The sequence below is a fragment of the Notolepis coatsorum genome (assembly GCF_963971535.1).
Source record: "Notolepis coatsorum genome assembly, chromosome: 15".
In the NCBI taxonomy this organism is placed as follows: Eukaryota; Metazoa; Chordata; class Actinopteri; order Aulopiformes; family Paralepididae; genus Notolepis; species Notolepis coatsorum.
This window is the reverse complement of record NC_140179.1, coordinates 47,781,501-47,795,975: the sequence shown is the minus strand read 5'-3', so window position 1 is coordinate 47,795,975 and position 14,475 is coordinate 47,781,501. Positions and strand designations below refer to the sequence as shown.

The 14,475-nt window shown below is 42.8% G+C and overlaps 1 protein-coding gene across 1 annotated transcript in view; it reads right to left on the bottom strand.

Moving 5' to 3' along the window:
- Positions 1–14,475, bottom strand: part of LOC311242035 (ELKS/Rab6-interacting/CAST family member 1-like) — a gene marked incomplete at its 3' end in the record, with an annotated part of 153,137 nt that overhangs the window by 97,316 nt on the left and 41,346 nt on the right. Inside the window, exons 3-4 of the mRNA XM_084330990.1 lie at positions 10,854–10,931; positions 9,902–10,057 (exon numbers count right to left, since the gene is read on the bottom strand). Coding sequence (XP_084187116.1) covers positions 9,902–10,057; positions 10,854–10,931 — 234 coding nt within the window. The remainder of the gene's footprint in view (positions 1–9,901; positions 10,058–10,853; positions 10,932–14,475) is intronic.

The window sequence follows — 14,475 nt, the reverse complement described above, 5'->3', positions numbered from 1 at the left end:
TGGTGTATCTTGTCAGTGTAGGGTGATGGTGTATCTCATCGGTGTCGGGTGTAGGGTGATGGTGTATCTCATCGGTGTCGGGTGTAGGGTGATGGTGTATCTGGTCGGTGTCGGGTGTAGAGCGGCTGGATTTGGAACACCGGAATCCATTCTTCTTCTGGAAACATCCGCATAAAAGGTGCCCACTTTATGACCTGCCATCCTCACATACCCTATACTAGGTTCCTATGTACTCATCCTAGCAGCGCTGGGACATATTTCTGTGGAGATCCTTGCCATCGGTGCACTTCTCCATTCCTCCACCCTGTTGTCTATGTATGACATGGCAATCAGTTTACTTAGCCAGCTGGCAACAACACTCGTTTACTCTGGCCTGATTTACTAATTACATAAAGGGATATTGGCACTATCCACTTATTAGGTATACTGCAAACAATGGACCTCATTGCTTTACGAAAAGGTTACGAAGAAATGTCTTCTTAACTCCACTTACGATGTTCGCAAAAGGTTTCTTATCTGGGATTAGCTAAGAACAGGGTTAAAGAATGCGGAAAAGCAGTCATAGATAGGCCAGATTGGCTTCATTTGTGAGAAATCATTGGTCGTCCAATCATTAACTCATCCCATGCTGCTTTTTTTAGGTGGCGGAGCTAAGTTAACAATATACTCGTTATCACCATACATAACGCTTATATTGAAACACGTTGACATTAGGGCCGTTCTTTCAACCTAAAAGTGCACTTTCTTCAACCTCAAACCTAAATTCCTTAGCGACCCGTGTTGCCAAAGTAAACAAATCAGGGCGCACAGTCGAGACACACAGATATGAAACGAGTCATACGGAACAAATAACGTATAACGGAGGCTGAAATTAGAGCAATATGACTCGCAAACTCACAACAGTAGTACACAACTACACATACAGACTCACAAAATGTATTCTGCATTGATTAAGTGATAATAAACCCAGCTTAAGCCGTTAAACCAATGTAGTGAATCGCGAAGCACACTAGGGCAGACCTTCGAAGCTTTTTTTGGCAATCGAAGCTTCGGGGGCCGAGCTTCGATTTTAGTTCGAAGCTTCAAAAAAAAATTAAAACATTTTTTACTTTACATTTTTTATTTTTATTATCTTATGTTGTGGGACTTGTACAGCACTTTGGTAAACGTTGTTGTTTTTAAATGTGCTCTATAAATAAAGTGGATTGGATTAATTAATTAAGTAGCCCCTTTCGTGACTGTGACACAGCCAACAAGGTTTCACTCGGCTGTGTGATTTAATTCAAGGTGGATCGCTGTTGTCGTTTGAACAACTTCAGATTTCATGGGAACTACCAATCCCCCAAATCAAGAATGTTTAAGATGAATGAAGTAAGATTTAGATGATTTGAAATATGGCCTGTGTAGACTAAACTATGCACAGAATTATGTCAGTCTACAAGGTCCGGATTCTACATGGTCCGGCAATGTAGACCTTGTAGACTCCACTACAGACCAATTATCAGTGAATGTTCATGCATTTTTAACCCTTTCTCCGCCGATGACGTGTTAAGACGTCATTCTCCGCCATGCGTAATCTGCCAATGACGTCTTACAGCGTCTTTGAGATCAATATTTCATATTTTCGTCATGGTATTCACATTTCACCCACGGAGTCTTTGCTGGTGTTGTAGGACTCCGTTGTAGGACTCACCCACGGAGTCTTTGCTGGTGTTGTAGGACTCCGCTCAACTCTCCAACGCTTCAATACCGCCACCTGGTGGCCGATCGGCGAGTTGCCAAAACCGGAAGTCACCGGAAGTGCTTAGTCCATCCCCTATTCTGTCCGGCCACTCGCTATCGCTCGCGGGACTCTATCCAGACACCGTGCATCAGGGTTTCCGTTAGAAAAAATTGTTGCCGGCCTCAGTGTCCGGTAGATTTCAATCTACCGGTCAAATGAGAGAAATTCCGGTCAGAGTTTAATGAGCTTAAAAACAATTGAGAGGCAAAAGAATGACAACAAAACAAAAGAATGACATCATCAAGGCATGTAGATTTATAATATTTTTACTTAAAACTAGGCTACTTTTGCGTATAAAGTCATTATATTCCAAATAAAATAAGTCCAGAGACTCGTGCTGCTGCCGACTTTAAATCAAATAGGTGTCTGTGGGCAGTCGCCCGACATTAATAAACAACAGTCTGTTATAATCACATTTTTATGAGCTAACGAATTCCGTTATATTGGACATTTGTATTAATTATATCAAGCGAAGAACTGAGAAATTTGACAGAGAGAGACGGCAACATTATCGTGGGTTTGCATGACGACTCTCTCTCTCTCCACCTCCCAATTACTTATTTGCGAGAGTATGTCGATGCAGAGCAGCTGTTATTGGCTCTTTTCTGGGGACCGCACAGCAGCGCCCCCCACCCAACATTGAATTGAAAATGGCTGAATTGGAGTACTGCTGGAGTACTGCATTGTGCTGCTGCTGCTCCGGCTCTGCAGCTTCACAAAAGTTCGCACACCCAGCACTAAGCTCTCGCTGACAACGTCGTTGTCATTATTAGAAGCAACGATGAAACAAATGTAATGATTGTTTCGTTCATCGCATAGGCTATTTAATTTTAGCCTATTTTAATACAAATCAAATTGTGCTTAGACTCAGGGAATTATTTTCACCGGACATTAAGACCGGAGAGATTAAATATGTTGGACTTCAACAGATTTTGCCGGTCAAATACCGGTAATTACCGGCTAACGGAAACGCTGCCGTGCATATTGATCCGTTGCCATAACTCAATAAACAACATGATTGGACGTGTATTAGTATTATACAAACCGGAACTGGATCACCTAGATCAACATCCGATAATAGCGATCTTTTTACTCCACGCTCATCACCCAACGGTAAGAGGATACTGGGGTGAGTTTCAGCGTTTTTCTTTACCATTTTCGATACAAACTGCTCTGATCTATATATCACCCATACTACATAAATCATTTAACGTCAGTAATTGAATTATAAACGACCACCCCCCCCCCCCCCCCCCCCCCTCCGGTCAACCGCAGATGATCAGTCAACACGTCTAGGACCGTGTACAGTTGAAATTCATTCTCTCTCTCTCTCTCTCTCTCTCTCTCTCTCATATGCTAGCTCGATAGAACAGTATGTGAAATTAAATCTAAACGCCCCACAAACAGACCAACAGAGAGCGTATTGTTTAGACATAATATTCAGCTCTCATGATTCATACTGGGAGATACCAGCTACAACACACTGATGGGAGATACTACTGGAATATAGGGGGAGGAAGTACATACACCAAAGTTACCCCAAGAAATTTTTCTCTGTGGGGCAGGAAGGACTATTTCTGTGGGGCAAAAAAGACTGTTTCTCTGTGGGGCAGGAAGGACTATTTCTGTGGGGCAAAAAGGACTGTTTCTCTGTGGGGCAGGAAGAGATAAAAACATGGACTACTAGGGCTTTAAATAGTACAGTCATTTGAATGTCCTCGTGTCTTCTGCTACTTGCAGTGGTGGGATTCAAAAAGGTTCCACTTAATTAACACATTCTAAGTGGCTCTGGATAAGAGCATTAGTGTAAACATGAAGGTAAATCCTCAATCATTCTTAGGGGATAATTTCACAAAGCAGGATTAGTGAGGTAAATAACTTTGAAAAAGATTAAAAGATAGATTTTGATGGGCCTTTTGATTTGTTAAAAGTAAAATGTGAATACCATTTACTGTAGTTTAGGTTTAGGAATGTGATTCAGTCATAAATATGTACAATAGTTAAAGGGGCACTTCACCACAAAAACAATGCTGATTTATTTTGCACTTCATCTCACACACATCCAAAAACTAAAAATGTTCACACGTGAATTATGTTCGACAGTTATTGAGAGTAAAATAGTTTGAATATGATGTCATGGATTTAGTTTGCCAGTTATTGACAGTAAAATAGTTTGAAGTGATGTAATCGGGGACATTGAATCCTTGTGTTGTGTTAATTACAGCACCATACAATGATAAGATAGCAGTCCCTATAAGACAATGCATTGCTATTCTTTCATTCTACATCATTACATGGTGCTGTAATTAACACAGAGAGACAGAGAGAGGGGGGACACAGAAAGAAAGAGTAAGAGGAGAAAACATCCATTGTAGCCATCATCTCTCATTCCTACCATTCCTTCCTCACTTCCTCCTCGCCTCTTTCTCTCTCTTGTTCTATTGGGGTGAAACTTTACCTCCCCACTGTGATCAAAGAGGTGGAATGAATCAGATCAACACATACATACAAACACACACACACAAACACACACACACAAACACAGGCACACGTACACACAGGCACACATGCTTGCACACTTCACTTGGCCAAGTTTTCTATTCTTGTGGGAACACCTGGACCCCACAAGAGTAGTAGAACTAGAGTAAAACGTGTGTGTGTGTGTGTGTGTGTGTGTGTGTGTGTGTGTGTGTGTACACACACACGCACGCACATACGCATACACACACATGTTGCATGTCACAAGGACTTTTACACATGCACACACTAAGCTTTAGTGACGTTTTAGAGTTCATGATTACACTATAAGGGCAGCTAATGCTGACCGTAGAACTTAAGCAAGTAGAGCAGACATCCCTAATGAAAACAGTGTTATTGGTACGTGTCCATTCTACTGACTTAACTTCTGTGACGCGGTGTCTCCACAGGCCCAGATGGAGAGGTGTGAGAGGAGGGAGGGGGGGACAGAGAGTGATAGAAAAAGAGAGAGAGTGAGAGAGGGTTGCAAAGAGGAAGGAGAGAGAGAGAGAGAGAGAGAGAGAGAGAGAGAGAGAGAGAGAGAGAGAGAGAGAGAGAGAGAGAGAGAGAGAGAGAGAGAGAGAGAGAGAGAGAGAGAGAGGGGGAGAGAGGGAGAGGGAGAGAGGGGGAGAGAGGGAGAGGGAGAGATGGGGGGGGGGGATTAGAGATTAGGGATGCACCGATCCAACTTTCAGTCCCGATACAAATACCTGGGTTTTGGGTATCGGCTAATACCGAGTTACGACCCATTACTTACCCAGAGTGTGATAAGGACAGAGAGGGGACAGAGAGGAGAAATAGAGAGAAAGAGAGAGAGTGATAAGGACAGAGAAGGGAGATGTCGATGAAGAGAGAGATAAGGACAGAGAGGAGGGAGACAGAGAGATAGATATAAGGATAGAGAAGAGAAAGAAAGAGAGAGAGTGAGAGGAGGAGAGAGAGAGAGTGATAAGGACAGAGAGGAGGGATGGAGGGTGGGGTTGAGTGACTGTGCATTCCAGTGCAAGGGTGTGATCCTAGTGTGTGTGCATGTGATCCAAAAATGACTGGGAGTAGCACATACTACATTCCATTTATATATCACACAAGATATGGAGTCTCTCCCTCTCCCTCTCTCCCTCTCTCCCTCTCTCCCTCCCTCCATCGCGCCTGACGGTGCCACAGGTTTGTTATTGTTTGGAGGAATACGAGAATGTGAGAGAAGTGAAGAGTTTAGCGAGTTTAAACATTAGCCATACGTGTTTTATTTAGAAACGGCAATGGAATATGGAGGCGGCTAGCGTAAATTAGCTAAAGGCACTGGTTTCTTTTTTTTAAAGATTTTAATACCGAAAAACAGAAATAAAAAATACCGACTTAAGCAAAAGTTCCACAGACATAAATAATAAATTGAAAACATAAAACAATTGTCATACCCAAATAATAGGAATAGAAAATACTAACTAAAGCAAAAATGTGCGACATGGGTTCAGTGACCCACCGTGAACCTCTTTCCTCCTTTACCCTTCGCCCTCTTGTGTTGCATTTGTTTCTTTATCTGTGATGTCGTTTTCGTTCCCCTTATAATCCTCCCACTTTCCCCATCTTTCCCCAAATTTCTCTTCCTGTAGCATGTGTGTTATCCTCTCCATATCCTGTATCTCCTCTACTATCCCTACCCATTGTGCTATTGTCGTGGATCTTCTTTGTACCACAGTCTCGTTATTGCTTTTCTGGCAGATATCAACATTATCTTTATTAAATACTTGTCCCCCCCTTGTATTCCCTCGTGCGTCAGGTCCCCTAAGTAAAGTACCAGTCCCGTTTGTGGTAACCCGTATCCTAATATTCTGATCATTGCCTCCCCTAAAGGCACTGGTTTCATAGCTAGCTTCGAAATCCTCTATTGTCCGTGTGTGTCACAAAGCCCTTGCTATGACGACCAGCTACACTGACGGGGGGGAAGGGGGGGGGGGGGTACTACTGATAACTGGTAGCTGGGGGTACTACTGAGTCGAGTAGGTACCATGCAGACAGTGGAAAAGCGGCATAAGAGAATACTTCATAATGTTTCATGCAATTCAAAAGTAAATACCGTAATTCCTCTAATAGTGACCTGTATTCAATTAAAAACCGATTCTCTATTAATGACCGGGTGCACTGTTGAAATAAGCAATTATAAGCCGACCTCCTAATACAAGTCGGGTTACTAATTACGCGTGAGCGAACCTCCCCTTACTTCCGTATATGGAACACGGGTCGCATGCAGCACGTAACACAACAACAACAGAGCAAGCATGGCTACCGGTACTAAACAGAGACGAAAGTTTGACGTTAAGTTTAAAGAGGACGTTTTGAGGTATGCGGCGAAGAATTCGGGAGAGAAAGCCGCAAAGCACTTTAACATTGATTCCAGACAAATCCGATATTGGAAAAAACAAAGGAATGAGCTGAACGCAGCTGACGGTAAAAGAGCACACATAACTGGAAGAGGGAGAAAACAAGTGAGCGAGGAGATGGAGACACTACTTTCCGAGTGGATTTATGCATTGCGCGACAAACACAACCGTGTGTCGCGCAAATGAAACAAAGAACAGTTTGAAAATTTGAAATATAGGCCTCTCTCTTATAACATGCCTCCTTTCAATAAAAGCCTGGTACCCACTACAGTTGAAACAAATACAAGCCCGGGTCACTATTAGAGGAATTACGGTAATATGTAGGTGTGTGTGCATCATTTGTATTAAATATATATATATATATTATATATATTTAATACAAATGATGCACACACCTTTACAGTGTTTTGTTTACCAGTAGGATGTTATAACATTGCTGATAATACAAATTATTATTATTTTCTCACAGTAGTGTGTGTGTGTGTGTGTGTGTGTGTGTGTGTGTGTGTGTGTGTGTGTGTGTATTTTTGGCTAAAGTGGATAGAAAACACAGTACTGTGTATAGGGCGGCTACGTGGCGCAGTGGGCAAGGCGCTCGCAACGAATGCTGGAGACTGGGCTCGAACAGGATGCCTCCTGTTCGAGCCCCGCTCTATACATTGCTTTCAGTTTAGCTGGTCGTCCACAGTAATACACATTGGCCGTATTACGGGGAGGGAAACTGAAGGGTGGGGATCGGGCGTTGTGGACAGCGACTCCTACAGGTCGGTTGGTGCGCCTGCGCAGTAGAATCAAGAAGCGACGGGGGCGGGGCCCCTCCAAAGCCCAGACCCCCGTCACTGAAAGATCGAGCCGCGCAGGTGAAAAGATGCGACGGCTGTTACCTCGAGTATCGGAGGGGACTCGTGCTATGTATGACTTAGTCCACATTGCAGCCGGCTTGTGGGAGGCAAGAAACAGCGTTCGAGACAGGGGAGGGTTGAATTGGACGATATGAAAATTGGGATGGGAGAAAAATAGAAAATGGGAGAAAAAGTGGATAAAAAAAAAAAAAACACAGTACTGTGCAAAAGTCTTAGGCACCCAAGAGTTTTTATATGAATTGTCTTAGATGTTAATACAATTGTTTCTGTATTAGTGTGTCAGTAGACTACTCTTTTAGATTTTTTTAAACTTTTAATTTAATAATCTTTGAAAGCATCTTCATGGTTTAATGCAGACATATGTTGCAGGGACCATTATAATAATCATCATGTTGGCGTGACTGTATGCATCAAAGAGTTAAATCAAGCATTTTTAAGTGCTTTAGAGTGGAAATGTCAAAATATCGTGACATAGCCAAAAAATATAATTTAGAGGCCGTATCGCCCAGCCCTACGAGAAACCTGTTGTATTATCGGCCCCTGCCTGTCTGACTACCCGGCCTGACACACGCTCCCTGAACTCTGTCACTCGATTCGACGAGAGAGAGAGAGAGAGAGCGAGCGAGAGCGAGAGAGAGAGAGAGAGCGAGCGAGAGCGAGAGAGAGAGAGAGAGCAAGAGAGAGAGCAAGAGAGAGAGCGAGAGAGAGAGAGAGCGAGAGAGAGCGAGAGCGAAACAGAAATTATTTTGTACATGCCCCATCATGTATATTCCACACAGCAATGGTGTGTGTGTGCATGTCTGTGTGTGTGTGTGTGTGCATGTGTGCGTGCGTCCCATCTGGCTTCCCTTGCGCCATCTGCGGACGGGTGTGCGGCTCAAGGATTGGACTCAACGCCAACGAGAAGTGGCACCAGCAGCAGTGTCGCTGAACCCCCCCCCCCCCCCATCCCTGGAGCAAGCGTCATCATCAAACACGATGGACAGCTAAGAGTGTGTGTGTGTGTGTGTGTGTGTGTGTGTGTGTGTGTGTGTGTGTGTGTGTGTGTGTGTGTGTGTGTGTGTGTGTGTGTGTGTGTGTGTGTGTGTGTGTGTGTGTAGCATTGATTAAGTCTCCATCATGAGTGGCAGACGGCCAACTGCACGACAAACAAATAAACTTGATGTGGTTTTGGTCTAAGTGCACATAACTTCTCCTTTCACACACACACTCACACTCACACAATGACGACCTTACCGGATGATTCTGTCTTGCATACATTGCTCTGTTTGATGGCATGTATAATAATGCTGTACTGTATATACCACATATATATATATATTATATTTATTCTTACCATATATATATATCGCCCCCCCCCCCCCCCCCATAAAACAAGTCGCTATCGTGAAACAAACTACATTTCTTGCAAAAAAAATAGAAATTAGACCAATTAAAATACTTCAATCACTTGCTAAACATGTCATTTTGTTGCACACCCACGTGTGAAAAAGATGAGGCCCCCGCACCTGCTGCTGGGCATGAATTCACACACAGCCATGTTCTCATTCCTTGTGGAGACATTCATTCCCTAATAATCCCCCTAACCTTAACCTTAACCTAACCCTAGTAATCTTAACCTTAAACTAATCCTAAAATAGCCTTTTGTCCTTGTAGGGTACAGCCGATGTCCCCACACGGATGGAAAAATACAAGGACACACAAACACACACAGGCCTCAAGGCTAGTGAGTGTGTGTTGGTTGAAATTTATCAACTAGACATTCTGTTTTCTCACTTTCCCTTTACACACAGTATTGCATACATCATCACACACTGTACAGACGGATACCCCACAAACACAGACATGTAGACACAAACACACTAGTTGGAACTCCGTAGCATCTCTCTCTCCCTCTCTCTGACCTTCTAGCAACAACACAAGACGAGCACAACAACGAACTCAGGCCGGTTTAATTCAGGCGGCGGTTAAAGACGCCCTCCACTCACTGGATAACTCCTCTCTCGGAGACACAGTGTGATATTGTTGTTATTTTTCCCATTGTTTCCCCTTAAAAGAACACGCCAACATTTTGGGAAATTAGCTTACCGTCTTCTCCAGAGAGAGACAAGAAGATAGATACCAGTTTCCTCTCTGTGCGTTCAGTAGAAAGCTATCTGGCTGCACGTTAGCCTAGCTTAGCACAATGAATGGAAGCTCTTCTCGTCTCTCTCTGGAGAAGACGATAAGCTAATTTCCCCAAATGTTGGCGTGTTCTTTTGAGTTGCATGTGAATATCGAATAATGTGCTAACTTGACACCTTTAGCTTCAGTGTACACAGGCGGCTGAGTAGGTATTGACAGGAGGTATCGGTTCCTACCTGTGTCTCGTCCTGTACCACTCTGTACTGCTCCTTCCAGACGGACATCTTGGTGCCCTCATCCTTCCTCAGAGCCCTCTCCTTCTTCAGCTCAGGACTCCAGAAAGTCTTTATAGAGTTCATAGAGGAACTCAGCTTCGACTCCTTCGCCTCCACCTGGTAGAAAAGACAGACTTTATGTTGTGTTTCCTTTTCAAATGTAACCAAGAGTAAAGACCCTAACCCTATCAAAACACCAGTCATCGACGTGTATATTTTCAGCACTATGTTGTTTACCAATGTGTTATTAGCTAAATATGAGTTTATAGAATTCTTGGCGCATTGCATCGGAAACCAGATGATATAGATGCGAGGAAATGACGCAGTCATGAAACCGTTGTAGTCCTAAGAAAGAGACCCAGGGCTTTCGATGGACGTCGACATTTCATAAAACTGCGCTACCCAGCTCACAACACAAGCCACTGTGAAACTTGGAGCTGTCTGATGTGAAAATATTTCTTTTGCGTTCTTTTCGTGATTATATCTCACAGGTCGAACAAACCTGAACGTTATTGCCATAAAATACAACGTATATTGTTTCTTTACCTTTCTGTGAACATCTAGAAAGAAAACTGCATCGCAAGTTTTTTACGTCTGGTCAATGTTAGCATGGTGTTATTCACCATCAAAGATTGGAAAAAGTTTTATTATAATAATTTATATTCTCCTTTGGTTCATTACAATTTACTCAAGCATAGTAACAGACACAATACTCCTGAGGGAATACATTCCCTGAGGTCCATAGATGTCCCTAGATACCAAGAACTTGCAGATGGACCTTGTATGTACTTTTAGGTGAATTATTTTAGGTGTGTGTGCGTGTGTGTGTGCGTGCATGTGTGTGTGTGTGTGTGTGTGTGTGCGTGCATGCGTTTGTGTGTGTGTGCATGCGTGTGTGTGTGTGTGTGCTCACCTCTCTGCGTAGCAGTTCATTCTCTCTCAGCACCTCTCTCAGCTGTGTCTGTAGGTCTGACACGGCCCCCTCCCTTACCTGGTAAACAAACACACACACGAATACATGAACACACAAATACATGGACACACACACACACACACAGATACATGGACACAGGTTCATACACATTCATAAGCATCTTCTAGGGTTACGTTTGGTTCACAGCACCTAAAAAATATTTTGGTTTGATTCACGACGACATAAGGTATCGTAAATTATCATATCATATATATATATATAATATATAATTATAAATTATATATAATAGTGTATTTCCTGTCAGTGTTTGCGAATAGCTATAGCTGACAGGAAATAAACCTGGGTGCAAGCTGTTCCCCTGGCAACGCAATTCCAGTGAAAGTGTCTGTAGTAAATGTGTTTTATAAACTGATGGCAGGCTCTGCAAAGATAAACAAACCCCTGTCCCCCCGAAACTACATCGTGCAAATTTACTTATAACAACAATCATGCTTTTATTAAAGTTACAAAGTCACAGTGACGCATAACAAAGGACCATGTTATATTGAGTCAATTATATTGTTTATTTTCTCTCATATTTTTATATTCAGATAAAATTGTATCGTCTATATTTATGTATTTTTACCATTACCCTGCCCATACCTGTATGTCCCCTCCCCCAGGCTGCTATGACGCCCACATTTCCCCAAGGGATCAATAAAGGAATATCTTATCTCTTATCTTTATCTTAGATTTAAAAACACACATCCACAGAAAACAAGATACAAGACTTTAGATAAAAAATTTACAAAACCAATAAACTGTTCATAAAAGTGCTTTTTTATTCAGTGAAACATTAACATTGTGATTAACAAAATATTTCCAGGTAGTATATTTCTACTGGCGGTGAAAAACAGTGTTTTATAGTAAACGCTATTTTCTAACAGAACAAACTAAATGCAAATTATAGCATCAGAATTTCAACTAGATTTAGATCAGAAAAGGAGGTATTTGGCTCAGGAAGAAAAAATATATAAGGCTACCACTTTACTTAAAGGTGTAAACTGTCCATCAAATGTAAACAAACAAACTGAAGATGTTTACACTCTCTTTAAAGGGGCACTTCATCAAAAACATGTATTACACATGACACTATTGCCACCGAGTGATATCCTTGTGTTAATTCACAGCTCAATGAAATTATGTAGATAAAAAATAGCAATACTATATAGGCAGGGCCGCCTCAGGGGGTGTGCGAGCATTATTTTTTTTTATTTTAATTTTTAATTTTTTTTGCGAGGCCCCCCTTCCTGCGAGGCCCTTTTCATCACAGGACCTAAAATCTAGTTTTGCTTACATGCTTATATATTTCACATTAGACACGTTTGTACAATGTGTCTGACTTGTTCCGGGCTCTGCGGCTCATGCAGATATACTATTGGAGCTCTGTGGCTCTGCAGATACACTATTAGAGCTCTGCGGCTCTGCAGCAGATATACTATTGGTTTCAACGAGGGGAGGGGTTACAGGTAAAGTACAGGCGGCCCGGCGTGCGTCTGACTATTTCCACGTGAGCGCGTGCAGCATTGGAGGTTATGCCAAGACGAAGAGGAAGGTCGTTCGGCAGATGGACTGAAGATGAAAGTTGTTGCATGTTAGAAAGTTCAGTCGGGCTAGCCATGTCGGCTAGTAGCTAAAGGCAGGACAGCTAACCTAGCTAGCTAGCGTTAGCTACGTTATCGAGTGCTAACGTGTGGCAGATAAACAGGAGAACAGACTCCCAAGTTAATCCCAACGGGGGGTGACAATATGACTGGTGAACTTTGTCAACTCCACGGTTGTCTCCTTCCTCTTGGACGTTTGGTGAGTTTTTAATGCACTCTATTCTATTCCTGCCGTGGAGAGAGCTCTCTCTCTCTCTCCCTCTGGCCCTCTCTCTCTCCCCTCTCTCCACTCTCTCTCTCCCTCTCTCTCTCCTCCCTGCCTTCTTCTCCCTCTCTCTCTGCTCCCTCTTCTCTCTCTCTCTCCCTCTCTCTCTCTCTCTCTCCCTCTCTCTCTCCCTCTCTCTCTCCCCCTCTCTCTCCCCTCTCTCTCTCCCTCTCTCTCTCCCCCTCTCTCCCTCCCTCTCTCTCCTCTCCCTCTCTCTCTCCCTCTCCCTCTCCCTCGTCCTCCCTCTCCCTCTCCCTCCAATTCAGCCATTGGCAATTCAGCCGTTGGGTGGGGTGCGCTGTTGAGCGGGCCTGTGACCGGACCTGAAAGCGCCCCTAAAATGCGTGTTGACACGCCCACTGCGCGAAGCCTCCTAAATAACTTTTTCCAGTTTGCACATATCTATTATCTATGACTAATTCTATCTATTTTTAAGGGCAAATGCAAGTGAAATAGTCGCGCTGTGGTTACATGACGTCTAGGGCTGACCTTCGAATTTTTTTTGGCAATCGAAGCTTCGGGGCCGAGCTTCGATTTTAATTCGAAGCTTTGAATTAAATTTTTTTTTTTTTTTTTTGTATCTTATGTTGTGGGACTTGTACAGCACTTTGGTAAACTTTGTTGTTTTTAAATGTGCTCTATAAATAAAGTGGATTGGATTAATGAATGAAGTAGCCCCTTTCGTGACTGTGACGCAGCCAACACAGTGTGATTTAATTCAAGGTGGATCGCTGTTGTCATTTGAACAACTTCAACTGGAAGTGGAACTACCAATCCCCCAAATCAAGAATGTTTAAGATGAATGAAGTAAGATTTTGATTATTTGAAATATGGCCTGTGTAGACTAAACTATGCACAGAATTATGTCAGTCTACAAGGTCCGGATTCTACATGGTCCGGCAATGTAGACCTTGTAGACTCCACTACAGAGGCTTTTAAATCACTCTTGAAAACCTACCTGTTCTCCTTGGCCTTCCCCCCTACTTAATCACCACTAGACCCCTGGCCTTTCTATCATCTTTGTTTTACTGTGTCCTACCAGTTTTTATTGCTTTCATTGCTTTATTATGTTTTTAATCTTATATCTTGCACCATATTGTTTTGTTTTTGTTGCTTTCATTGCTTTACTATGTTTTTAATCTTATACCTTGCATCACATTATTTTGTTTTTATCAACTTGCTTGTGAAGCACTTTGGCGCCAGCTGCCGCTGCCTGGAAATGTGCTATATAAATAAAACTGACTTGACTTGACTTGACACACACCAGGGGTGTAAAGTACTTGAGTAATTGTACTTCGTTACAATACTTAAGTACTGTTTTGGGGAATTTGTACTTTACTCGAGTAGTATTAGGTTTGTATACTTTGTACTTTTACTCCATTACATTTCAGAGAAAAAAAACATACTTTTTACTCCTTACATTTAAAATGCAGACCTACAAAGTACAAAGTACAAATCTCACAGGTCCAACCATTTTAATTAGTATATTTTCATTGTTTATCTGGCCGAACTAGCAGAGAGCAGGTTGGGGTCAGAGAGCAGAGAGCAGAGAGCAGGGAGCAGAGAGCAGAGAGCAGAGAGCAGAGAGCAGAGAGGAGAGCAGGGAGCAGAGAGCAGAGAGCAGAGAGCAGAGAGCAGAGAGCAGGGAGCAGAGAGCAGAGAGCAGGGAGCAGAGCAGAGAGCAGAGAGCAGG